Genomic DNA, 26153 nt, shown 5'->3' with positions numbered 1-26153 from the left:
TTGCATTCAATGAGGGGATTTGATTAATCTGGCCCAGGTGGGCATAGTTTGTACCGTGTGAAAAGTGATTGCATTCATTTTGGAAGCAGGCTGCCTCCCTGTGCCGCGCTCTGTTTGACAGCGAAGTCGTCTCAAAACAAAAGTGACAGGTTAAGAATGTGGAGTAATGAGTAGGATTCTGTGTTTTCACATGCAAAGTGATTTATTTTGATAAACACCATCTGCTTTCCCAATTAAAACGATTGACAATTCAAAACGTACACAGAATATACCAAACATTAGGAACATCTTCCTAATATTGCACCCCAGCCGCCAGTTTGTACTTAAAATGTAGGAATATGCCTTCATATTCAAAAATAACTTGAAATGGCCAACTGACTCCTAACAACCAGAGATCAAGCTCTGTGATTGAGTGAGGCAACTCAAAAGACATCAATACAAAAAAACAATTTCTTTATTCACTGTCCCGTCCTTAAAAAAATAGTTTCATAATTCTAATCAACCACCTCTACAATCTTCATAAGCCAAAATACCTACATTTACAATGAACAACATGTATGAACATGAGTATTGAAAATAAACCTGTATTTTAAAGCAGCCCAAACAGCCAAATTGTGCCAGTTATAAACAAACTGCTACAGCAGAAAAACTCAAATGAATCACAATCAAATAAAAATATGCACACAATGATTAGTTTCATTTAGAAATGCTGGTAGGCTAAAGTATATCAAAACAATTGGTATTCAATACATAACATTTCTTGCATTTGAGAACATGGCTTTTTCTTCAACCTAACTTACGGCAAACTGTTATTGCGCCGATTTGGCCAATTTCTCAGAAAGATGCATTTCTGTTTGATTTTAAGATACATTTAAAAAATATAGGAGCCCCGTTGTCTTGGCAAACCACCGATATGCATAAGAATATAAATGGTGGTCACCCACCTCAGGGCAGGCAAACCACAGTTTGTGTTGATGGTACAAAGAAGCTGTAGGAGTACCACAAGCATTAGGCACATACCCCAAGGACATATCTCTCTGGCACATTTTCAGAAGAAAACTGCACCGGCCCCATAGCACCAGTTTGTAGCGAAGAAGCCTGGCAGACAGACTGACTCGAGCCTCTCCTGCCCCCGGGCATGCACCACCATCACATCGGTTGCAGACAGCAAATGATAAGAGGCTGGGGAAGTAGACATTGATGGTGAGGCTAACTAAGGTGATCCAGACCAGAAGAGCAGTCAAGCCTGGTCAGTTTACACAGATAAGAGGCATAGAGCAGTCAGCAGTGTGATCTTCCATATCAGTCCAGTTCAGTGAAGGCACTCAGTGGCTCGAACAGTGCACAACTGCAGCATTTAGGCCAAGGTAACCAAACACTCTTTTATGATACGTGACTTCTTTAGGATTAGTACTTGTAATAAAAATGGTGCAAGAAACATTTTAGATGGGTACTGTATTATTTTTCACATTTCATCCATATGGATCAAAAGTGTGCACTCCTCAAACTACTGTCATAACATGGGTATAAACCTGACAAATGGATGCAGGAAAGTATGAAAATAGTAATTTTACACAATGGTTTCTCAAACGGCTTTGGAATATTAATGTGTCAATGTGTAGTTCATACATTCATAATCTATGAGCAGAATTACTGTCTTACTTCAATTAGCCACAAAATCCCTAGTTTGAAAGAGAACGTTTTTCTGGAAGCTGTGCAACATTTTCCCTACATGTGGACCAGCCCCCTAGCAATTAGAGTTCTAGCCAATGAGCTGAAGCCACTCACCAGTTGCAAGACAGCAAGCAAGATGCATACACAGCAGAGCAATGACGTGGTGCACATATGTGACATAGTACGCAATTTTCGCAGACCACTTCTGGCTCATGAGCACTACTTTCAGATCTACTGGCTAAGTATATAAAAATACCGGATAATCTCTTTAAGATAACATAGTCTTTGTTCAGTCAATGTGATACTTACCTTCAATTACAGAGGGTATTACTGTTCACACAACAGTGGATGACTGGCTTAGTTGCAGTATATACTTGATTTGATATGGACTGTATATGGTTATATCACCGAATGAACTTAAATAGACTAATCGTGTTTCAACAGCATTGACGATAATCAGCTTTATAACGTACCCAAGAGAAAACGGCATTCAATGATTAAAGGAGTGGATATACGGAAGGACAAAAAAATACTTTTCCAAAACTGTTGCGCATCAAGTATGCTATTGACTAAAACAACACTTAAAGGTAAATTGATTATATGGCAATGACAGATCGTTCGCAGGGAAGACCAAGAGGCCAAGGTTTCAGAGTGTTTGTGACACCAACCCCCACCCACCCCTACTATGTGCATGTTTGCACATGTCTGCCCTGAGCGACAGTGACCAATTCGACTGTCCTCCATATTGGATTGGGCATGAGATCCACACTCTTTTTTGACAACTGTCCATGCTGGAGAAGAGATGCACACACCTCACAAATTAGTTATTTCAAAATGTCTGTCTAATCTTTCCTGGCAACAATAATGCTGTATGACATAAGTACTCTAAATATCTATTGCATATGATTTACCATCGTCTTCTGGGAAGTCTCTTTTTACACAATATAAAAAACAACATTCAAATGACACTGTAGATCAAATGAGAAACAATGAATGGCTCTAGTCCCCATTCGGCTTTAGACACCACAGATGACAGGCACCTTCACTGTAACGGGCAGGAAGAGGAGAGGGAGGACTGAGGAAACACCTGAGGGGCATAAAGTGCTGAAAAAAATAGGCCTCATCTGACTGGGGTCATGGCCAAGCCCAGTTTTAAGAGGCCAGCTAACCATAAATTGACATTTATTTAACTTTAGACTACATCTAAAGCCCTATCGCTGAGAGATTTAACTTTGCAGACGCAAGCACTGGTCAGTCAAGTCCTTTCTGGGGTGTTGTAGCAATGGAGTGCTGATTCTGGTGAGAAGAGTGCAAAATCAAACTCGATTCTGTTTTTCAGTTGAACATGCCCAGACCAGCCTTCAATCTAAGTTCGTCGACCACCTTTGCATTACGTTGTGCCATATTCAGAGGCTCACAGCCTGACACAATACAGAAGATAGTTCCAGCAAGATTGCAGTGCAAGTCCACTGCATGTACTGTACCCCCTTCACTACTGAATCATGAAGCCAGACTGCGGGGCCATGCGAGGGGAGGCCTTTGAGGAAGGACAGGGGGGCACTGAGACATGAAGTGGTGCTGGTGGTCCGGGTTGGCACTGGGCAAAAGGTGGGCTGCCCTGGGGGGGATAGGGGGGTATGGGATGGCAGGATAGGAGAAGACAGCAGGCTGGGGGGCTACACCTGGGGGTTGTTGGGCTGGAGGTGGAGGGGGAGCTCTCCTGGGCTGGGGCACAGGGGAGTGGTTGTTGACCTCTGTGTAGAGGGGGGCTGGCCTGGCTGAGACCTCCTGGGGATGGGAGCAAGAGACTGGCACCTGGGGCAGCCTATGGCCCTTCAGCACCATCTCCTGCAGCTTGTCAATCTTCACCCTCCTCAGGTGGGCCAGCTTCCTCTTGCTCTGGTACGAGTCTATGAAGGTATCCAGGGTGACATCGCCGTCCAAGAAGGAGTCGGCCATGTTCTGTTTAGGAAGAAGCAGGAACAGTTTAAAACGTTAAAATAAAAGCACATTCTGGATATTCCATGCAAAAGCCTTTTCCCCCCTTTTTTTAAACACTTGTTTCTAAAAAATAAATACAAATATGATGAAAAAATGTGAGGATTGGACAGTAAAATAACTATAAAGAAAATCTGAGAGGTGTCCACCTTACTTGTAACAAAAGGGACCATAGAGTTAGATTAATAAACCATAGTAGGCCCCCTGGGCCAAAGTGCAAATAAAAAAAAACAGGAAAGGCAGGACACTGTGTGTGTGTGTGTGTGTGTGTGTGCGCAAGAGAGAGATATTTTCATGCTGCTTACCTCAGTCTCCTCTTCAATCTTGGCTCCCTCTGCCTGCAGTAGAGCTAGCAATGTGTCCAATGAACTGTTCCCAGGGGTGTGGTCTGTGAGCAGAAGAGAAAGAAAAAAAGACAAAGACAAAAGTTAGCATTTTGTTTGTTTATGACCGCAACTATAATTCATCCTCTCAGTCGCCTCAGTCACAGTTGAAAATGTATGAATATAATTAGCAGGCCTTAATAACATGACACTAAATCACATGATGACTGCTTCAGAAGAATGAGGGAGTAGTCAACCAGTGAGAGAAAACACGCGCGCACACACAGAGCTAAATCTCCATCAGTCACTCATTGTCTACAACAACCTCTGACACCCAAACCAAGGACAGAACATCTGAGCAAAAAGACTCTTTCACAATGAGTGGTAAACTAAGACTGGAGCCTGCATCTGAAAATGGAACCCTACTCCCTTCTACACCGAGGCCAGCAACCACAACAACAACTCCTCCTCTACCCCTTGTTCACTCAATTGTCGTGTCAAAGCAAAATCAGCTAAGATTTCAACAACACTGGACAAATCAAAGCTCACAGGCACAGAGCTCATGTAGCCTAGAAGATGTGGGCATTAAATGGTTAGAAAAGTGTATGTTTTATACTCTTATCGTGTAGTACAATGTGTAATAACAAAATAAGTATATGCATAAACCCATTCGCTGTTGTCCGAATATAAGGAAGATCTGAGCCATACAGTCAGGGCTATAAAGTGCGACTAAAATATTTTGCTGTGGGACCTGGAGTTTTAAATTTGGGAGCACCAATGAGAAGAAAAAATAATACTTGTGTTATAAGGCCTGGCTGTACAGTTGTTTCCCGAGCACAGATTCATTAGTCATGCTTGCACCATTAATACATTGAAAACTGCTCATTTCACAGTTCACAAGATCCGACTCATATTACCGGCGCAACGTTTTTTTTTCTTCCTGTCACAGATTGGGATTTACATTCATAAACCATGTTGTCGGCTGTTGTAAAACTACTCGTGCTCTGCATTTGTTTCACACCTTGTTCAGTCATGTTTGTTTCCTAACAACCATTAGTTTACAATGATATCCAAACATTTGGGGGTACAGAAAGGGATAGCTTCTTCAGGAGATCAATGATCATAGCAATGACTGAATAGCAGATGTCATTATAACAACCTTGACGCTCTTGAAGACAGTGTACAATTCTCTATGGAACAATACATCTCAATAGGAAAGTTGTCTTTTTACACAATGCAAAAATATCAATATTGTACAAATGACTTTGAATTTCAATGACAGGTGTATGAATCAACATTTTTGCTGTTTATAATAAATCAGATGTATTTACAGGGTTACATTTGTTTCTAGGGCACAACATGAATTCATACAGTAAAGGCTGCTCCTAAATGGGTGCTCCTAAATGTTATGCTCCTAACGTTTAAAGTTGGCAACACCAGTGGGGGGAAGAGAGCGAGCAACAAAGCCCTGGCACACACCTCCCCGCTCAGTGCCAAATAAGAGGCTTAATTTAACCAGCATTACACAAGGCTTTTCACAGTTGATCCAGCCAGTCAAAGGATTTTTTCTGCCATTTAAAACCTTGGGCGGGCCACCTAAGCGTTTTTATTTTCCTCTGGTCGCCTAACATGCTGACTACACCACTCGTGTCGCAGGGGGAAGCGTTGCGAAATAAACGTACACATACATTATTCAATCATAGCACCCACACCTCTGGAAAGTCTTGCGCTACAATTGAACTTGCTTCTATTTGTGATACTTAACGCACTGCAAGTCCTGCTTCTCCCATCTCTTCATTGGTTTTTAGGAGTGTGCTCGGTCCTCCTTTTCCTGTAGTCCACAACCATCATCTCCTTAGTCTTGATCACGTTGAGGGCGAGGTTGTTGTCCTGGCAACACAGCCAGGTCTCTGACCTCCTCCCTATATGCGGTCTCGTCATTGTTGGTGATCAGGCCTACCACTGTTGTGTCATCAGCAAACTTAATGGTGTTGGAGTCGTGCCTGGCTGTGTAGTCATGAGTGAACAGGGAGTAGAGGGGACTGAGCACGCATCCCCGAGGGGCCCCAGTGTTAAGGATCAGTGTTGCGGGTGTGTCGTTACCGTCCCTTACCACCTGGGGACGGCCCGTCAGGAAGTCCAGGATCCAGTTGCAGAGGGAGGTGTTTAGTCCCAGGGTCCTTAGCTTAGTGCTTAGCTTTGAACACTGTGCTGTAGTCAATGAATAGCATTCTCACGTGGGTGATTGAAAGATAAACTGAGGTTCACACTCCAGTGCAGATGGTAGTTCTAATGCACCTTAAAGTTGGTTGCCAGCCGCCATATGAGGTCCAAAGAAGCCTGAAGGAGGAGAGATTGTTTCTAGTAAACTCTTTAACACTTGTCTGTGGATTAATTGTCAGAGTAGAGTACCTTGTGTACCTTTATATCCCAGGACAAATTAGCTAGCAACAGCAAGACAGCTAAATTGCCATAAATGTTTAATGCTTTTCGACCGGTCCCTAAATTAATGTAGTTGTTTCAGAGTTCATTTTGATATTTCAAACAAAAAGAAAGTGTCTGGTGTGGGTGGACTAATTCAACAGGTAAATCAAAAAACAGTAAAAAATAAAACATTTGAGATAGATTCAATTAAAAATTTAAAAAATAATAAAACACTACTTTCAAATAATAACACTAAAATAAAGGCTAGACAGTCAGAGAGAAAAAATTGTAGCAGTATATATTTTGTTATTATATTTGAGTAAAATAACAGCATTAGCCAAGGCAAAATGCAAAGAATTGCTGGAAATTAACTTTAAAACTGCATCGCTGCCTTAATTTGCTCAAGAACACAGGTTAATTGGGAATTTGTTTTTCTTTACTCTGGCTGAAACTTTTCCAGTTGAAAGTATACATAAGCACAATATATTATTGTATTACATAGTATTATTTATTTCTAAATTAAAATATGCAAAGAGGCAAAACGTCCTTAACTTCTTACAGCTGAAATCCCGTTAACGGGATCTATATGAAAATAGCCAGTGAAAGTGCAGGGCGCCAAATTCAAACAGAAATCTCATAATTAAAATTCCTCAAACATACAAGTTTTAAAGATAAACTTGTTGTTAATCCCTCCACAGTGTCCGATTTCAAAAAGGCTACCCGCCATGTTGTAGAGTCAACAGAAGTCAGAAATAGCATTATAAATATTCACTTACCTTTGATGATCATCATAATGCACTTCCAGGAATCCCAGTTCCACAATAAATATTTTTTTGTTCGATAAAGTCCATCATTAATGTCCAAATACCTCCTTGTTTGCGCGTTTAGCTCACAAATCCAAATTCAGTCAGGCCACAATATGTTCCGAATTTATTATAGTAGTGGCTCCTTCATTGAATGTGGCTACTGCCATACGGATTCTGCATCAATAAGGCATTTTCCCATAAAGACAGTTTTGGGGCATCGAGACCATAGAGTTCAGACATTAATTTGCATTTTGGGTTCCTCCATGCTCCGTTATTTTGAGGATGCTATAATTTGAGAGCCTATGATATACAGGTACCATTTTCTGTGCAACCTCTATTAAAAATGTTTTTTGACTGGGTGGATCTTCACCATATTCTAGGGCTCGCTGGTACCAGCACCAATAGACACACCTATCCCGTTGTTGGAAGTGAATCCTCTCTTGTGCTAAGTGCCATCAAAGGATACACGAATGTCTATGATGGCATCCTCATCCTCCTTCAGCAACTCTGCTATGTCTGGGTATATATCTGCGTATGCTCTTGTAATGATCTTTGCAGCACTCTCCATTGACTGTAGCCCTCTCTGAATCTTTGCATCTTAAGTGGAGGGGGGGGGGGGTACTTATGTTGATCAACATTACAAACATAACTGCAGGACTAAATATCAACATGTTACCCCTTGTAAATATTAGCATTAGTGATGCAAAGATATGACATTTTTGGCCGATATCGATATTCCCTTGCCAAAAAAAAAAACAATACTGATACCCGATATTTACAATTTTAGCGGCCTTTTAAGCATTCTAGTACAGTTAAATAGTTAACACACACGGACATGGTCTAAGGCACTGCATCTCAGTGCAAGACGCGTCACTACAGTCCCTGGTTCGAATCCAGGCTGTATCAAATCCAGCCGTGATTGGGAGTCCCATAGTGCTGTGCACAATTGGGCCGTCATTGTAAATAAGAATTTGTTCTTAACTGACTTGTCTAGTTAAGGTCACACGCACAAAAGTTATTGCCATTTAGATATGTCCCCTTTACCAGTAAAACATAATCAAAACATATTTCTTTCACTTAATGGCTGTGCTGTTTCGTTGTTCAGTCATTTCATTCTCAACCCGGATTTCTATAGAACGCCGTTTGAGTCTTTGCGTGTCAAAATAGATACACACCATCTGTTTCAGTAGCTATAGTTAGCTGTCATCTAAAATAGCCCTAATTTATAAGACAGTTCTTATTTGATTAATGGTGGTCAGACCCATCTATGTGAAGCTAGCTACAATAAGGACTAGCCACAATAGTGGACTTTGCGGTAATAAAAGCCACTGTTGGCCAGCTGCTGTCTGGTTGATTGCTGCTAGTTGTCATCTTCATCTCAACTAATTTGTGTCTCAACACGCTGCTGCGGGCGACCTCCTTTTCCTCCTCTACCTGTACTGCCACTGCCTCGATTGGCGGATCAGGCACATTTTTTCAATCACTGCTTTTCTTGCATTGGCTAACTGAGATTGCCTATTTATTCACATACATTAGGTATATCCATCGAGATTCTCATTTACGTTGATTCTTCACGGAAGATATTTTCAAACAAGGAAGTGCTGCGCGGCACGTGAGGCATTTTAACCAATCAGGTTGGTGGAAAGGGCCTTTAAATGCCAGTAACCAATCGAATGCCAGGAAATTACTAATCTTTCAGCACGAAGCTAACAATATGCTCCGGAAAAAAGCTTTTGAATGATATATGATTCAACATGGAGAGTTTTAAAAATAATGGTTGTCGTTCAACATGAAACATGCTATCAAGAACGACATTTATGGTAGGTGTATTTGACGAAGTTGGGACAAATGATTAAAATAAAGTATTTAGGGCGGGATCGAGACCCAGGGTAAGTAAGCAAATTGGAGTTGGTCTAGGGTGGAGGTGAAATGGTCCTTGACTAGTCTCTCAAAGCACTTCATGATGACGGAAGTGAGTGCTACGGGGCGGTAGTCGTTTATCTCAGTTACCTTAGCTTTCTTGGGAACAGGGACAATGGTGGCCCTCTTGAAGAATGTGGGAACCGCAGACTGGGATAAGGGTTGATTGAATATGGCCGTAAACACACCAGACAGCTGGTCTGCGCATGCTCTGAGGACGCGGCTCGGGATGCCATCTGGGCCTGCAGCCTTGCGAGGGTTAACACGTTTAAATGTTTTTCTCACGTCGGCTGCAGTGAAGGAGAGTCTGCAGGTTTTGGTAGCGGGCCGTGTCAGTGGCATTGTATTGTCCTCAAAGCGGGCAAAAAAGTTATTTAGTCTGCCTGGAAGCAAGACATCCTGGTCCGTGACGGGGCTGGTTTTCTTTTTGTAATCCGTGATTGACTGTAGACCTGCCACATACCTCGTGTCTGAGCCGTTGAATTGTGACTACTTTGTCTCTATACTGACGCTTAGCTTGTTTGATTGCCTTGCGGAGGGAATAGCTACACTGTTTGTATTCGTTCATGTTTCCGGTCACCTTTCCCTGGTTAAAAGCAGTGGTTCGCGCTTTCAGTTTCACACGAATGCTGCCATCAATCCACGGTTTCTGGTTAGGGAATGTTTTCATCGTTGCTATGGGAACGACATCATCAATGCACTTTCTAATGAACTCGCTCACCGAATCAGCGTATTCGTCAATGTTGTTGTTGGACGCAATGCAGAACATATCCCAATCCACGTGATCGAAGCAGTCTTGAAGCGTGGCATCAGATTGGTCGGACCGGCGTTGAACAGACCTGAGCGCGGGAGCTTCTTGTTTTAGTTTCCGTCTGTAGGCAGGAAGCAACAAAATGGAGTCGTGGTCAGCTTTTGCGAAAGGAGGGCAGTGGAGGGCCTTATATGCGTCGCGGAAGTTAGAATAGCAATGATCCAAGGTTTTACCAGCCCTGGTTGCGCAATCGATATGCTTATACAATTTAATGAGTCTTGTTTTCAGATTAGCCTTGTTAAAATCCTCAGCTACAATGAATGCAGCCTCAGGATAGGTGGTTTCCAGTTTGCAAAGAGTCAAATAAAGTTCGTTCAGGGCCATCGATGTGTCTGCTTGGGGGGGAATATATACGGCTGTGATTTATAATTTACGGGAATTCCCTTGGTAGATAATGCGGACGACATTTGATTGTGAGGAATTCTAAGTCAGGTGAACAGAAGGACTTGAGTTCCTGTGTGTTGTTGTGGTCACACCACATCTTGTTAATCATAAGGCATACGCCCCCGCCCCTCTTCTTACCAGAAAGATGTTTGTTTCTGTCGGTGCCATGCGTGAAGAAACCAGCTGGCTGCACCGATTCCGTTAGTGTCTCGAGTGAGCCATGTTTCCGTGAAGCAAAGAATGCTACCCTTGCTCGGATTTCATCAACCTTGTTGTCAAGAGACTGAACATTGGCGAGAAGTATGCTAGGGAGTGGTGTGCGATGTGCCCGTCTCCGGAGCCTGACCAGAAGACTGCTTCGTTTCCCTCTTTTACGACGTCTTTGTTTTGGGTCGCAGGCTGGGATCCATTCCGTTGTCCTGGGTGGAAGGCAGAACACAGGATCCTCTTCGGGAAAGTCATATTCCTGGTCGTACTGATGGTGAGTTGACGTTGGTCTTATATTCAGTATTTCTTCCCGACTGTATGTATTGAAACCTAAGATTACCTGGGGTACCAATGTAAAAACTGCATAGTTTCCTAGGAACGCGATGCAAGGCGGCCATCTCTGTCGGCGCCGGAGGTATACTCTCCCAGCTGAACATGTCCAGCACCATCTCTCAGTGAATCACTGACTTCCTGACCAACAGGATGCAACACGTGAAGCTGAGAAAACATATTTTGAACGCTTTATTCCTCGGCACTGGAGCTCCGCAAGGATGCATGCTATCATCTCTACACCAATGACTGCACCCGCATCAACGAATCTGTCAACCTACTCAAGTTTGGTCAGTCTCATCACCGACGGCGATGGGTCCATGTACCGTGGAGAGATCGACCGGCTGGTGGCCTGGTGCAGTCTCAATAACCTGGAACTCAACAGACTAACCCATGGAGATGTTGGTTGACTTCAGAAAACACCCCCCCCCCCCGAGAGATTGATGGCTCAGCTTTTGGCAGGGCTGAATCAATCAAATTCCCGAGGACTATCATCTCCCACAACCTCATGTGGGAAGACATCACGGCGGTCACCAAGAAGACACATGCACAGATGTACTACTTGCGGCATATGAAAAATCTTGAAATCTCCCAGTCAATCCTGCTCCGGTTTTACACATCAATCGTTGAGTCCATCCATCTGCCCGCTGCAATGGCAAACTGCAACGCGTTGTCCAGTCTGCAGAGGGTCGTCGGCTGCCACCTGCCCTCCATCAAAGTACTGCAAAAAGCATGCTGGAAAGGTCATCGCTGAACCTCCCACCCTGGTCACACCCTCTTCGAAAAATGTACCTCTGGCAAGCGGTCCATGTCACTCATGACAAAAACCTCCTGCACCTCACGCACACATGTTCCGTCTATGCTGCGCGCAACTCCCCTCAGACAGCCACACAGAAGTAATATCAGCCTGCGCAGAGAAGAACGAGATTCACTCAACTTTCTAGAGTTTTTCCCTTCAGTCAACACTATCAACATTTCGCTCTACTGTGGGAATTGTGCTCGAATCAACGCAATATTAGCCACTTTCAATGTAACATACAGAAACAAAAAACAACTATGGAAAACTTAGCATGCATATCTAACTGCGCAAGAGATTTTCTTGTAGCAAGAGTACATTGGAGTATGATTCTATTGCATTGACAGGCATGACTCAGGCCCGTAATCTACACAGATCGGTGCACCTTAAAAACATCAGAGCTGCAGTAGACCTATATGCAAATAGCCATTCATGGATTATTAGAGCGAACATTGCTGTGGCGTTCATTAAGATAATATATACAATAAATCAATTGAATATAGTCATCACAATAAATACATTTTAGACAGGTCTAAAGAAACATGATATAAAGAAAATGTATATTTCAGAAGAACAGACTAGCATACTATGAGTTGTCCTTATGTTAGGTCCTGATCTAGCTATGAAATATGGCTGTGGGCTACTTGAGTTCATTTAGCAGACAAGATTTGCTTAGAATTCCGTGGCATTACTTGTAATTATTTTATAATATGAAGAATACAATTGAACATAACTTAATAAAATACAAAGGATATTTTCTCAAACCGATTTCAAAGGAAGTGCACACATACTTCTATTCTGTGTTGAGCGACTAACAAAGAAACTGGTACTCCTATATGCTTCATTTTGAGTTATTTATGCAACTTCTATGGTGATACAAAATGCTGGGCTATATGTTTAGATTTGTAATACAGTCTAAGGTTGCATGATGGGAACTCTAATGATGGTTTGAAAAAAGTTGCATGAAAGGCATGAGCTCTGATTTGTTTCTTGTTCAAGCTGCACACTTCATCAGTCTCTCATTTACAATTTGACAAGCACTTGATAATATTCTCACCAGGACTTGAATTTCCCAGTGGTTGTGGCCGTAATGCCCGCTAAAAAAAATCTGTCTTTTGCAGCTAAAGGGGCCATTGTGCCCTTGGGCTGAATATAACAGTTATAATTATTTTCTCGTGGCTGCCGTGCTCCAAAGCACTCTCAGATATCTCAATTCTTATTAGCAAATCCCCATCACGTCATCTGGTCCTTCTCACAGGCATTCAGCTAAGTATGCTACAAGTGAATTAAGACACAAATGCGCTCGTCCCTCTTATCGAATTCCAGGGCGCATATTGAAGATGTCCACATTTAGCCTACTTTGTCAGCCAACAAATGAGTAGGCCTAACAAACAGTAGAAGCACTAGCCTATGTCAATCTACTATCCCCCATAGAATAGGTACATTTTTGTACTATTGGTCAACTTGTCCTTCTATGCAATAAATAAATATTCCAAACATACTCTGGGACAGTTGTGGGATGTGATAGATCCCAAATTAATACAACCACTCACACCAAAACAATTTTTTAAAAGCAATGAGGCTGATGCAATAGATAAGAACATTTAGCTTAAAAAAGTTTGATAGCCTAATAGTTTATTTCTTCACATTATAAGTGCAGCAATGCAAACACGGCCATGCAAAAAAATGCAAATTAATTACTTAAAAATCATACAATGTGATTTTCTGGATTTTTGTTTTAGATTCCGTCTCACAGTTGTAGTGTACCTATGATAAAAAAAATGCAGACCTCTACATGCTTTGTAAGTAGGAAAACCTGCAAAATCGGCAGTGTATCAAATACTTATTCTCCCCACTGTATGTATGTGCACACACACACACACACACACACACACACACACACACACACACACACACACACAAGGCCTAGAAAGCTGATGGAATTCTCTTTTTAATAGAGGCCATCAAAACAATTCTCATGCAATTGCATAGCCTATAGAAATGTTGCGCAACGTAAGCTCATGGGCTCTCATTACGTTTATTTGATTTTCGATTACATTTGCATTGATATCAGAGTGATTAGAGGGATAATAGGGTGTTGAGTACCAGGCAGTCAGCAAGTTTGGTAGGCTACTAATGACCGTCAGAGGCATCAGAGCTTTGAGAAGCCTAGTTACCATGTCAGTGTACACTGCATTTGCATTCTGTTTATCTCTCTGCATTTAGATAAAATATATTAATATTTATACTGTAACTCTGTACATCCAATACACTGTATATCAATTGTATACCCACTGTATATTTGAATATCTGTTAATTCTCTTATAGCTCTATGCTCACTCTACCTAGTTGTATATAATGCATGTTTAAATTTGCTTAAACTCCACTGTTTGTATTCGGTCTCTAAATGTTGTCTATCACTAGCAGCACCATACCACCAAGTGAAATTCTGAGTATGTGTAAATGTACTTGGCAAATAAAGTTGATTCTGAGGTGTCAGGATGATAGAAGCTCCTCTTCTGGCACAGCAAGCGTCTCTCCACCCACTATGGCTCCAGCAAAGGCCCCAGCAAAATGATGACACAGACTCACAGGAGTATCAGCACTCCTCCACACAATGGAATGATTCTCTACCTCTAAAAGACCCGCGAGGAACAGGAACAAACACACACACACACATACATACACACCCACCCACCCACCCCTTGGACCCAGGGATCATGAGAGTTTTTGGTTTTTCTACCTCGCTCTTTCCCCCTCTCTATCCCTACCTCCCTCTAGCACCGTTTGGCTCTCACATGCCCAGCAGCACAATGGCTGACTGTGGACTGCTGTAATAAGGGGCAGGGGAGCAGAGTCTGTTCTGTCATCCTGGCTCCCACTCACTGCTAGACTGGGAGTCTCTTCTGAAGAACCCCCTTTGGCATTGCCTTGAAGGATTGGTGGGAGAGTCACTGTATACAAAAGGAAACACACAAATCAAACAATACTGGTTTGATTCTGCTTGGAGACATCGATTTTTTTTGCTATGGGATGCGTCCCAAATGACGCACCCTATTTCCTATTTATAGTTTACTACATAGAAAATAGGCTGCCATTTGGGATGCAGTTATGCTGTTCTGCTCTGTACTTCACAGGCATCTGCTGCTAGGACAGCCAGCACACAGGGAAATCTACATTTGACTAAATGGAATTCGGAATTCAACAAACAAATGGCAGGAGGCTAGGCGCTTTGACTACAGGAGAATACAAGGTTAAACCAACTTCATCAGTGAGTGCTAAACTACACCCACTAGAACAAAGTAAGTAATGAAATGTTGGCATGCTGTTCAGAGTGGCTTCACTGGCAACCGTTGAGTCATACCAGGTCATAGGTACACTCAACTTATTACTCACTCCACACAAAGTGCTGCTAAGGTGTGCCATTATGGGGGTATACACTACTCTCTAACTCTCGCCTACTGCAGTATAGCTGGTATCGAAGTCAATGCTGTATTCTGCTCAATACTGGCAGAGATCAGCTACTGCGGGAAGGAAAATGACAAATGCACTAGGGCCACTATTTAATAATAATAATCAGGAAATGGAGAAACTGGTCAGGTCTGCGTGTCAATGGAAGAACAAACAATAGAAAAATATTGTAACTACCGTCTCAAACTACCCATGACAGTAAACAACGTTCAAAAGTTCAGAGTGAGTTGTCAACTGATTTGGTAATCCAGATAATAGGCATAACCTTTTCAAACCATTAAGCAATCACAATTAATAGGGTTGGACGATATACAGATTTTCATATCGTCCTTCTGTCATCCATGATTTACGGTATTATCAGCTTACTACACAAAGGGGCACCAAAACCCCTGGCAAAATATGCCCATTAGGCATCTATTACTAGAACGCTAACAAATTTAGCACATTTCCATGGAGGCTGCTAGCTAAATATGCTAGCGAGCACAAATTAAAATAAACAAATTGCATAGACAGGCAATCAAGCTCCTAAAGTGAAACTTACAGTGTGTTCAGAAAGTATTCACGCCCCTTGACTTTTTGCTAATTTTGTTGTCTTATGGTCTGAAATTATAATTGATGAAAAAAATGTAACTGGCTTACATACACACAATACCCCATAATGTCAAAGTGGAATTAACTAATACAAATTTCAACAATGAAAATGTCTTGAGTCAATAAGTATTCAACCCCTTTGTTATGGCAAAGCTAAATAAGTTCCGGAGTAAAAACTTGCTTAACAAGTCACACATAAGTTGCATGGACTCACTCTGTGCAATAGTGTTTAGCATGATTTTTGAATAACTACCTCATCTCTGTACCCCACGAATACAGATATTTTTAAAGCCCCTCAATCGAGCAGTGAATATCAAACCCAGATTCAACCACAAAGACCAGGGAGGTTTTCCAATGTGTCACAACACAAGCATATATAAAACACATAAGAAATATCATGATACGTTTTGTAAACGCAGACCTAAAATGCTTCTTATTGTAATTTCTTCTCAGCATCAGAAAAATGTTCAGTTGCACTTCTCCACTCGGGGGAGAATTCATAAAAGGGTATTCAATCAGCAGACAACACTGAGTGATGTGTAGCTACAGTGGCAAGAAAAAGTATGTGAACCTTTGGAATTATCTGGATTTCTGCATGAAATTGGCCATAAAATTAGATCTGAACTTCATCTAAGTCACAACAGACACCGTGTGCTTAAACTTATAACACACAAATTGTATTTTTCTTGTCTATATTGTATACATCATTTAAACATTCACAGTGTAGGTTGGAAAAAGTATGTGAACCCCTAGGCTAATGACTTATCCAAAAGCTAATAGGAGTCAGGAGTCAGCTAACTTGGAGTCCAATCATTGAGATGAGATTGGAGATGTTGGTTAGAGCTGCCCTGCTTTGTAAAAAAAACCTCACAAAATTTGAGTTTGCTATTCAGAAGAAGCATTGCCTGGTGTGAACCATGCCTCGAACAAAAGAGATCTCAGAAGACCTAAGATTAAGAATTGTTGACTTGCAAAAACCTGGAAAGGGTTACAAAAGTATCTCTAAAAGCCTTGATGTTCATCAGTCCACAGTAAGACAAATTGTTTATAAATGGAGAAATTTCAGCACTCTTGCTACTCTCCCTAGGAGTAGCCATCCTGCAAAAGGACTGCAAGAGCACAGCACATCTCAATGAGCCTAAGAAGAATCCTGGAGTGTCAGCATGTTCCAGGGATTTCTGTAAGTCTTCAGCTAACATCTCCGTTTACGAGTCTACGATACGTAAAACACTAATGGTGTTCGTGGGAGGACAACACGGAAGAAGCCACTGCCGTCCAAAAAAACCATTGCTGCACGTCTGAAATTTGCAAAAGAGCATCTGGCAAAATATTCTGTGAACAGATTAAACTAAAGTTGAGCTGTTTGGAAGAAACACACAACACTGTGTGTGGAGAAATAAAAGACACAAAACCTCATCCAAACTGTAAAGTATGGTGAAGGGAGCATCATGGTTTGGAGCTGCTTTGCTGGACAGCTTGCTATCGTCGACGGAAAAATGTATTCCCAAATTTATCAAGACATTTTGCAGAATAATGTAAGGCAATCTGTCCCCCAATTGAAGCTCAACAGAAGTTGGGTGATGCAACAGGACAACGACCCAAAACACAAGAAGTAAATCAACAACAGAATGTCTTCAACAGAATAAAATACGCCTTCTGGAGTGGCCCAGTCAGAGTCTTGACCTCAACCCGATGCTGTGGCATGACCCCAAGAGGGCGATTCACACCAGACATCCTAAGAATAAGAACTGAAATGCTTTTGTAAAGAGGAATGGTCAAAAATTCCTCCTGGCCGTTGTGCAGGTCTGAGCCGCAACTACAGAAACCATTTGGTTGAGGTTATTGCTGCCAAAGGATGGTCAACCAGTTATTAAATCTAAGGGTTCACATACTTTTTCCACCCTGCACTGTGAATGTTTACACGGTGCGTTCAATAAAGACATGAAAATGTATCATTTTTTGTGCGTTATTAGTTTAAGCAGACTGTTCATCTATTGTTGTGACTTAGAAGAAGATCAGATGATATTGTATGACCAATTCATGCAGATGTTCAGGTAATTCCAAAGGGTTCGCACTGTACTTTTCTCCGGTACTTAAAATGCAAGATTAACTTTAAGCAAAACATTAGGAAATGTAGCAGGCTACATTCTTCCTATGATAAACATTAAAAATATGATGGCCATGCATCATTTTTACAAAACAATACCTTGCTTTTTCATTGTAAAGGACAGATCACAATTGTCTGTGGGGTGGTCCAAAATAGGGGAGGATTGTCAAACTTTTTTTTTGTTGCATTGGGAAGGATTGTGTTTTTTTGGGGGGGGGGGGTTACATTCACTCTCTTGCAGGTTTTACAATATAATTTATTCCATCCTAGCCAAATGTCCTTATCTGCTTGCATGCACCTCCCCTATAGTAAGGGTCTTTGGTACTTCCCTTATGGAGTTGCGCAACCCCCCTCGTCTATGCCATGGAAAGAGCAGGTGTTCTTACGGTTTTGTACACTCAGGGTATAATGAAATGTACTCAAATTCTGCAGACAAGTGAACGTGCGTTACCTAGTTTGGACTTGTGGACCTGGTATGCCTCAAAGCTCTCCTGTAGTGAGCCGTAGCATTTGGTGAGCTGGGTCTTCTGGTGTTCCAAGCTGGGCTGCAGTTGAAGATTCTGCTCTGCCAGGCTCCGGTTACTGGCCAGGATCATCTCCTTGATCTGCTGCACATCCTGCATCTACAATACACATTAAGACCCACACACAGTGAAACTGACAGTGTTTAAGCAACATGAAATCTTATAGAAATCTTCTCAGATACAGTACACCCCCAGGAAGAATATGACTGCTTTCTGACAAGCAAGCACTTAAGACACCTTCATGTTCACGTAGAGTAAGTTAAATTCTACAGCAATATTTTGGGAAAGCGGCCATGCGTTCGGACAATCAATAGACACTGCAGTAAATAAAACCTAATAAAAACTGTTAGTCTTGTCCAGGACCAGACCCTACGCAGACCGGTGTGCCATATCCAATCAGAGCTACAGTAGGCAGATATGCAAATAAGCTAGTTGCCACACGGACCTGCCATCATTCACTTTGAACTGGACTGTGTGTTTACAGGCAGTGACAACTGAATGGTAAATGCCTGCCTGGCCATTTGTCCGATGCCAAATACATTTGATTGACAACTAAGAGATATGCTTGCCAACTGTGAATAGTCTTTCAAGTTCAGCATAGCTAGCTAGCAAAGTGATACCCATTTCTTGCTAGCTAACCAAATGACACCTGGATCTCTAGCTGTAGCCACCGAAAAACAATGAGGGGAAAAAGCTGACAAACTCCCATTAGAAAGCTAGCTAGGTAGCTAAAGTAGGCTTTGTGTTTTAATCAAGCTTGCTAAATAAAGACCGACATGAATAGATACGCTAACCTATTGGCCATGATATGATTGACTTGTGGTCACTGTCCTTGCTGTTTGATTGTATTGACATTCCCAGCCTTGGTTACATTTGTCAGTTTTTGTCCAAACTATTCAGTCATTGAAACAAACCATGCATCTTGAATGGGTGGAGGCAGCAAACAATGCACCAGGTCAGCTGTGAATTACAACCTGATAGCAATACTTTTTGGACTTCCAAATAATGTATAGGTGAATTATATGCATTGAACTGTATCCATCTATTCTGCCAAAAATGCATTACTCTACATCATGGAATTTTGAATCAAATAGAAACTATTTTTAAAACCTTGTATAAAGTTGGTTTTGTAGCATTAACTGGGAACTTGATATTTGGGAATTTGATATGACTGATTGCCTGTGTTTCATATCTGCAAAGTAGTTCAAACGCTGTCAGTTCAATTTTAAGACATACAGAGATACATTGTGACACATTATAAAGACACACATGGTAAGACATGCGGATACACAAACACAATGTAAGGCAACACCAGGATGGGTAGGGATCAGATCTTGTGCCTGTCCTGTCAACACTCAACTAGAACCCGCTGTGTGACTTCTCAAAACAAGCCCACGGCATGTGGATTATGTAAAGAAAATAGATATATTTTTTTAAACTCAAATTAGTCACGTGAAGAAAATATGAATATGGAGTTTAATATGAGCCAAGAATCTAAACAGTGGCTGATGACTAACTAACTATTCAAGAGCTTTTCCCACATGACTCAAATTCAGTCGCATCAAGCTACATTTTCTCCAAGGACAGAAATAGCAAGTGGCTTGGGCGTGAATAGAATCATGTGACCCAGCTCTGCAAATACATAAACTAACCTACCATGTAGAACACTACTTCCAAGACGGATTATCTTATAACAGAAAGACAGAAACCAGACAGCCGTGTGGGCTTTGGCCGCTGGGCTGTGGGTTAAGAGGGTGACAGAGAGAAAACAACATTTCAGACAAGGCCAGAGGCTAAATACACTTAGTGCCACTGTGCTTTACTGCTTCCGCCACTGCACTGCCATGTCCTGAGCTGACCAAACAAAGCCATACAACTAACTTCCGAAGAACAGAACCACGTCTCAATTAGCCACTCCAACGCCATGCACTGAAAAAAAAAGTAGGCCCTTAAATAGCATCCATAACTGCAGGCTTATTCTGTCCAACCAAACACATTTTGCGGGGGAAGGAAATGCATTCAGAAAAACTCTCCACTTTCTCTGTTCACAGTGACAGTACCCGAGGGAAAAATACTAGAGGGAACACCAAAATCGTCACAAACAAACAAACTGTGTTCAATACATTCCTTTTTTCTTCACATTTAAGTCACCCCTCCAACTAACATAATAAAGTTATTTTGAAATAAGAAGGCATGGCCAGGGAGGACTTAATCCTAGATCAGCACTGCTACTTAGATGATTTATGAATACAAGACCACAGCTCAGAGGGCCAGAGGCAGCATCAGCAGCCAGCACCACACCCAAACAGAGGGTTTTCATTCAGTGCCTCCTCTGGAACTTAGTCCAAGAGATGATTCTATTCTAGAGCTCAGCCAAACAGGGAGCAATATATAGAGGGCTACATCTCTCAATGTCATGCCTGGTATAGGTCTAGCTACATATCTGCAAATCACAGTTTCCCAACTAAGTGACACTGGCTCATACCAGTGGTTGTTATTTTCCTTCCTTCCATCTCTTTTGAACCACAATCACTTCAAAGTGACAATACAGTGCTCTACAGCACTCTATTGAGAGGGAGGATTTGCCTACTGAGACTGACTTATCATGGAAGGAATTCACAGAGGGGCTGAATGACTGTACAAAGTCAGCTTAATCTCACATTTACTTCACATGTGAAATGTCAAAACACAAAGTTAATCAGCGGACACATCATGTCGTGATGGAGAACTAGGCCAACCGCTACCCAGTGTTGAGATTCTACCGGTTACATTTGCTGAAAAGGAACTTTAGTTGCTTGATATGCTATTCTTAGCTGGCTGTGTTAAATTGAAGAATGATCAGGCCCAGCAACTGCACTAACCAAGACCAGTCTGGCAGCTATTGCTCATGTCTGTCCCTGACTGCCATGTACATTCACGCACACAGGCACAAAATCCAAACATGCCATTAGAGAGTGCAGTAAAATGATAACGCACTGCTGTTAACTTGAAACCAGGGATTTATATCTCCTGGCACAGCACACACATGCCAGGACTGACAGACAAATATGAACTGTCAGTATGTAGCCATGATATTAACCAAGGTTGGCCATAGAGAAGAGATTCATGTGATTCCAGCGAGAGGCAAAACATTGTTCTGGTTATTTGAAATGATAGGAACACACCCATTGAACACCATTTGCATACAAAGAGTGAGTAGGTGTGCGAGTGTGTATTCCAAATGTGAAAAAAAAGAGTGGTTAGTTAGCTAGCATAAAGCATTTTTTTTTAAAGTGTCCATATTTACAGGTATGCATTTCCATACCGGAGCAGTACAGTGTACTTACATACGGTACCTGCTCAGATCACATTGTGTACATCAGGGCTAATCAACCATATTCTCACAGGGGCCAGACGTAAAAAAGGTTAATTGCACGGGGGGTGGACATTTTCCACATGCTATTATTCTTCGGAAGAACTGTATAAAAAGCAACACGCACACCAATAAAGAACTTTCCTTAAAATTAAATGTTGCTCAGTAATTAGGAAAGAAGCAGAGGGTGCTCAACCAACGTGAGTCAAGCTGCAACCAATTTTGTTTCATAATCGTTGTCAAGGACACAACTATTAAAATATTCCTAAAAGTAATTACGTCATTTTAACCTGAAGACTAAGCATCTCAAATAATAAAGATACTATGTCAAATCAGGTAATGCCAAATTCCAGTCTGAAGGAAGTATGTTGAGAATGAATTTCTCTCAGTCATAAGGTGTGTTTCTTTGTCACACTCCCTTCTAACGAATCCATGTGACCAGCAGGGAAAACAGAAGGCATTCGGGAAAGTATTCAGACCCTTTGACCTTTGTCACATTTTGATACGTTACAGCCTTATTCTAAAATGGATTAAACCATTCCTCCCCCTCCTCAATCTATACACAATACACCATAATGACAAAGCAAAAGCAGTTTTGGAAATGTTTGCAAATGTATAAAGAAAAAACCCGGAAATATCACATTTACATAATTATTCAGGCCCTTTACTCAGTACTTCGTTGAAGCACCTTTAGCAGCCATTACTGTCTCAGGTCTTAGGTATGACGCTACAAGCTTGGCACACATGTATTTGGGGAGTTTCTCCCATTCTTCTCTGCAGATCTTCTCAAGCTCTGTCAGGTTGGATGGGGAGCGTCGCTGCACAGCTATTTTCAGGTCACTCCAGAGATGTTAGATCCAGGCCACTCAAGAACATTCAGAGACTTGTCCTGAAGCCACTCTGGCATTGTCCTGAATGTGTGCTTAGGGTCGTTGTCCTGTTGGAAGGTGAACTTTCACCCCAGTCTGAGGTCCTGAGCGCTCTGGAGCAGGTTTTCTTTAAGGCTCTCTGTACTTTGCTCCGTTCAGCTTTCCCTCAATCCTGACTAGTCGCTTAGTCTCTACCGCTGAAAAACATCCCCACAGCATGATGCTGCCACCACCATGCTTCACCGTAGAGGTGGTGCCAAGTTTCCTCTAGATGTGACACTTGGCATTTAGGCCAAAGACTTCAATCTTGGTTTCATTAAACCAGAGAATCTTGTTTCTCATGGTCTGAGAGTTCTTTAGGTGCCGTTTGGGCAAACTGCAAGTGGGCTGTCATGTGCTTTTACTGAGGAGTGGCTTCTGTCTGGTGGAGTGCTGCATAGATGGGAAAACATTCCAGAAGGGCAACCATCTCCACAGAGGAACTCTGTCAGAGTAACCATCGGGTTCTTGGTCACCTCCCTGACAAAGGCCCTTCTCTCCCAATTGCTCAGTTTGGAACTCTACAGACAATTCATTTGACCTCATGGCTTGGTTTTTAGCTCTGACATGTACTGTCAACTGTGGAACCTTAAATAGACAGGCGTGTGCCTTTACAAATCACGTCTAATTTCAAGGCTCATAGCAAAGAGTCTGAATTAGGGATGTACCGATATTACATTTTTGGCCGATACCGAAAATCAGATATTTTCCTTGCCAAACCCCCTCCCCACCCCAAATAACGCACCGTTATCTTTTATTTTAGCGGCTTTTAAGCATTCTAGTACAGTTAAATAGTTAACACACACAGCGGTCTAAGGAACTGCATCTCAGTGCAAGAGGCGTCACTACAGTCCCTGGTTCAAAGGCCATCACTGTAAATAAGAATTTGTTCTTAACTGACATGCCTAGTTAAATAAAAGGTTACACACACACCACACTGAACAAAAGGTTATTTTGTTGGCATTTACCTACATTATGTCCCTCATTTACATATGTAGAGCATGGTGGTGACACAGTAACGAAGCGCCAGACAGAATACCAGCCAATCGATTGTTCACAGCCTCGAGTACTTTTGTAAGTTTTAACCCCACGGTCTGTGTCAGTAGTTTTGTTGAGCAGGTGATTGTTGAGCAGGCGTTTCAATGCCATGACAGAGGTATCGCATCTGCTGCAGAAGCAGTTGACTAGCTTATTTCTCAAGTGAGTTGTTCAAATGGCGCTAGAAGTGTGTATATGTTTCAAACATGTTCTCAAATGCCATTGAAATGGCAGCAGTGGTATGACCACCAGCACATTCTTGAGCATGCAACACGGCTTTCCTCAGTACGAAATCACCGTCGACCCACTGTGCTGTCAGACTCAGCAAGCCCATGGGGCCGATGTCGCTGGTCCATATGTCAGTTGTGACGCCCTTAGCAAATAGCATAATGAATTCCATTATCTCGCCTCTTAAATGACTGCTCAACTTAAACTTGTTGGAAGTGTGCGCTTAGTATTTTTCTGCTTTTGTTCTGTGTAGCGCTGTATTTTTCGTGGCGTCATTACGTAATCTACCTACATTAAACACGTATGCACATCAGCTTTGACATTGGATTTGCACATTGCCGATAAACTAGACATTGGGCCGATGCCAATGTCACCATTTTTAGGTAATATCGTCTGATTCCGATATGCTCACCGATATATCACGCATCCCTAGTGTGAATACTTACATACGGCATCTATTTGTCTTTTATTTTTATTAATTATACATTTGCAAAAAATTCAAAAAACCTGTTTTTGCTTTGTCATTATGGGATATTGTGTGTAGATCTATGAGGAAAAAAGTAACCTACAGCAATCAGCTATGATATCAAGCCCTTCGTCATTCCATTCAACTGCCACAACGTGAGGAAAACGAAACCATTGGCAGCTAGAATCAGATACAGGGAGGAATAAAATCGGAACTGGGACTATAAAAAGCAGTTCTCTGGTATCGAGACACATGCAAATCAATGCTAGCTGGTTCCCTTTATTAATTTACAAGGTCAGTTAAAGACCTTACAGCTTACAATTGTCCTTTCCCCTACTGATGGATCTATGGAATTGTCTAGGAACAACTATGTAAATTCACCCTCACAGCTTGTTCTTCTCTCAGGTGTGCTAGTAGAAGTCCTGCCCAAGGAGGAGAACTCTGAGAACATAGTCTGTGGAATTGTTTGATTTATTATTTAACTAGGCAAGTCAGTTAAGAACAAATTCTTATTTACAATGACAACCTAGGAACAGTGGGCTCACTGCCTTGTTCAGGGGCAGAACAACAGATTTTTACCATGTCAGCTCAGGGATTCGATCCACCAACCTTTCGGTTACTGGCCCAATGCTCTAACCACTAGGCTATATTAAAGATAATAACAAATAAACTACCAATACTGAGTGTAATGACTCGGCACAGCTGGCAGTAAAAGTTCATTCAGCAGCTGACAATTTCATGATTATCGTCATCAGTGACTTTATAGCCAATTGTGTTACCAAACCTCATTCAAGGTTCCTTATGGCTAAAAAGGCAGCTGGTTATACAAGATAACATGTTATTTTGTAAAACAGGCGAGGAGGTGCATGACCTTGACATTGTGCCAAATGAAACAAAAATAAATGTATGAACACCTGCCCTTATTGGGTCTTGTAATTTAATTTTCATAAACGGAAACTCTGACCTCCTGAACGGTATTTCGTGTCATTACTGCAGCTTGGTAAACATAGGTATTTTTGCTTCGTCACCTACCATAATACCAGTTGACACTCCCAGAGAGGAAGTGTTCTTACTATTTTCATGTCCATATCCATCTGCAAGTAACGTTCTTCCAAAATGTATTGCTGATTAAGAGAAGAGAAGCATGGATACTATACATTTTCTCTGCAGCAATATTGTTATGTTGCCGTCACTCGCTGACAATGTAACAGTGTTTGTTTATTTTATGGCAACAATATGGCAAAGCATGTCGAGTTCCAGGAAGGCTTGCTATTTCGAGTTAGACAGCAAAATTCTAAAAGTTCTTCAAAGAATTTAATATATATATATATATATAAATTTAAACGCCTGACATTGACGGTAACGTTATCTGTCCACGCACCAAAGGCTGAAAAACGATGTATTGGAAGGTATGCAATATAAATCCGCAAATTCTCGACATTCACTAAATGCTTCGTACCTACCCTGCATGCTGGCAAAAGGCAAACAAAAGGCTTGAAAAATGTAAACATTGCGGCAGTAAACCCAAGTGAATTTGTTACAGTGGCTTACCTCTTCCATTTCTTGAATAATTTTGTTAAGTTTGTCATCATCTTCAAGCATTTCGTTGAGCTGCGTCATCGAGTAAGAGCTAAACTTGTTCCAAAAACCAGACATTTCTGTCACATCTGTCTTCTTACGATTCTTTCTTCCCCTCAGACCCCCTTCGTTGAAGCACCTTCACTCTCACGCGCTCGGAAGACTAAACAGCTTGGCTGAAAAAAACGAGCAAGCTCCAGACTGTAACCGGAAGCTG

At 41.7% G+C, this 26153-nt stretch overlaps 1 protein-coding gene across 1 annotated transcript; it reads right to left on the bottom strand.

The window, feature by feature from the left end:
* Nucleotides 1-436: 436 nt before the first annotated feature.
* On the bottom strand, nt 437-26119 carry LOC118393415 (vacuolar protein sorting-associated protein 37B). The gene is made up of 4 exons (XM_035786062.2): nt 25910-26119; nt 18294-18465; nt 3978-4060; nt 437-3636 (listed from the first exon to the last, which is right to left on the bottom strand). Exons 1-4 carry the CDS (start codon nt 26012-26014, stop codon nt 3175-3177), a joined length of 822 nt encoding a protein of 273 aa, XP_035641955.2. The 5' UTR covers nt 26015-26119; the 3' UTR covers nt 437-3174.
* Nucleotides 26120-26153: the final 34 nt, after the last annotated feature.

This window comes from Oncorhynchus keta, chromosome 14 (assembly GCF_023373465.1).
Source record: "Oncorhynchus keta strain PuntledgeMale-10-30-2019 chromosome 14, Oket_V2, whole genome shotgun sequence".
Taxonomy (NCBI): Eukaryota; Metazoa; Chordata; class Actinopteri; order Salmoniformes; family Salmonidae; genus Oncorhynchus; species Oncorhynchus keta.
The sequence above is the reverse complement of the archived record's forward strand: the minus strand, read 5'-3'. Positions and strand labels throughout refer to the sequence as shown.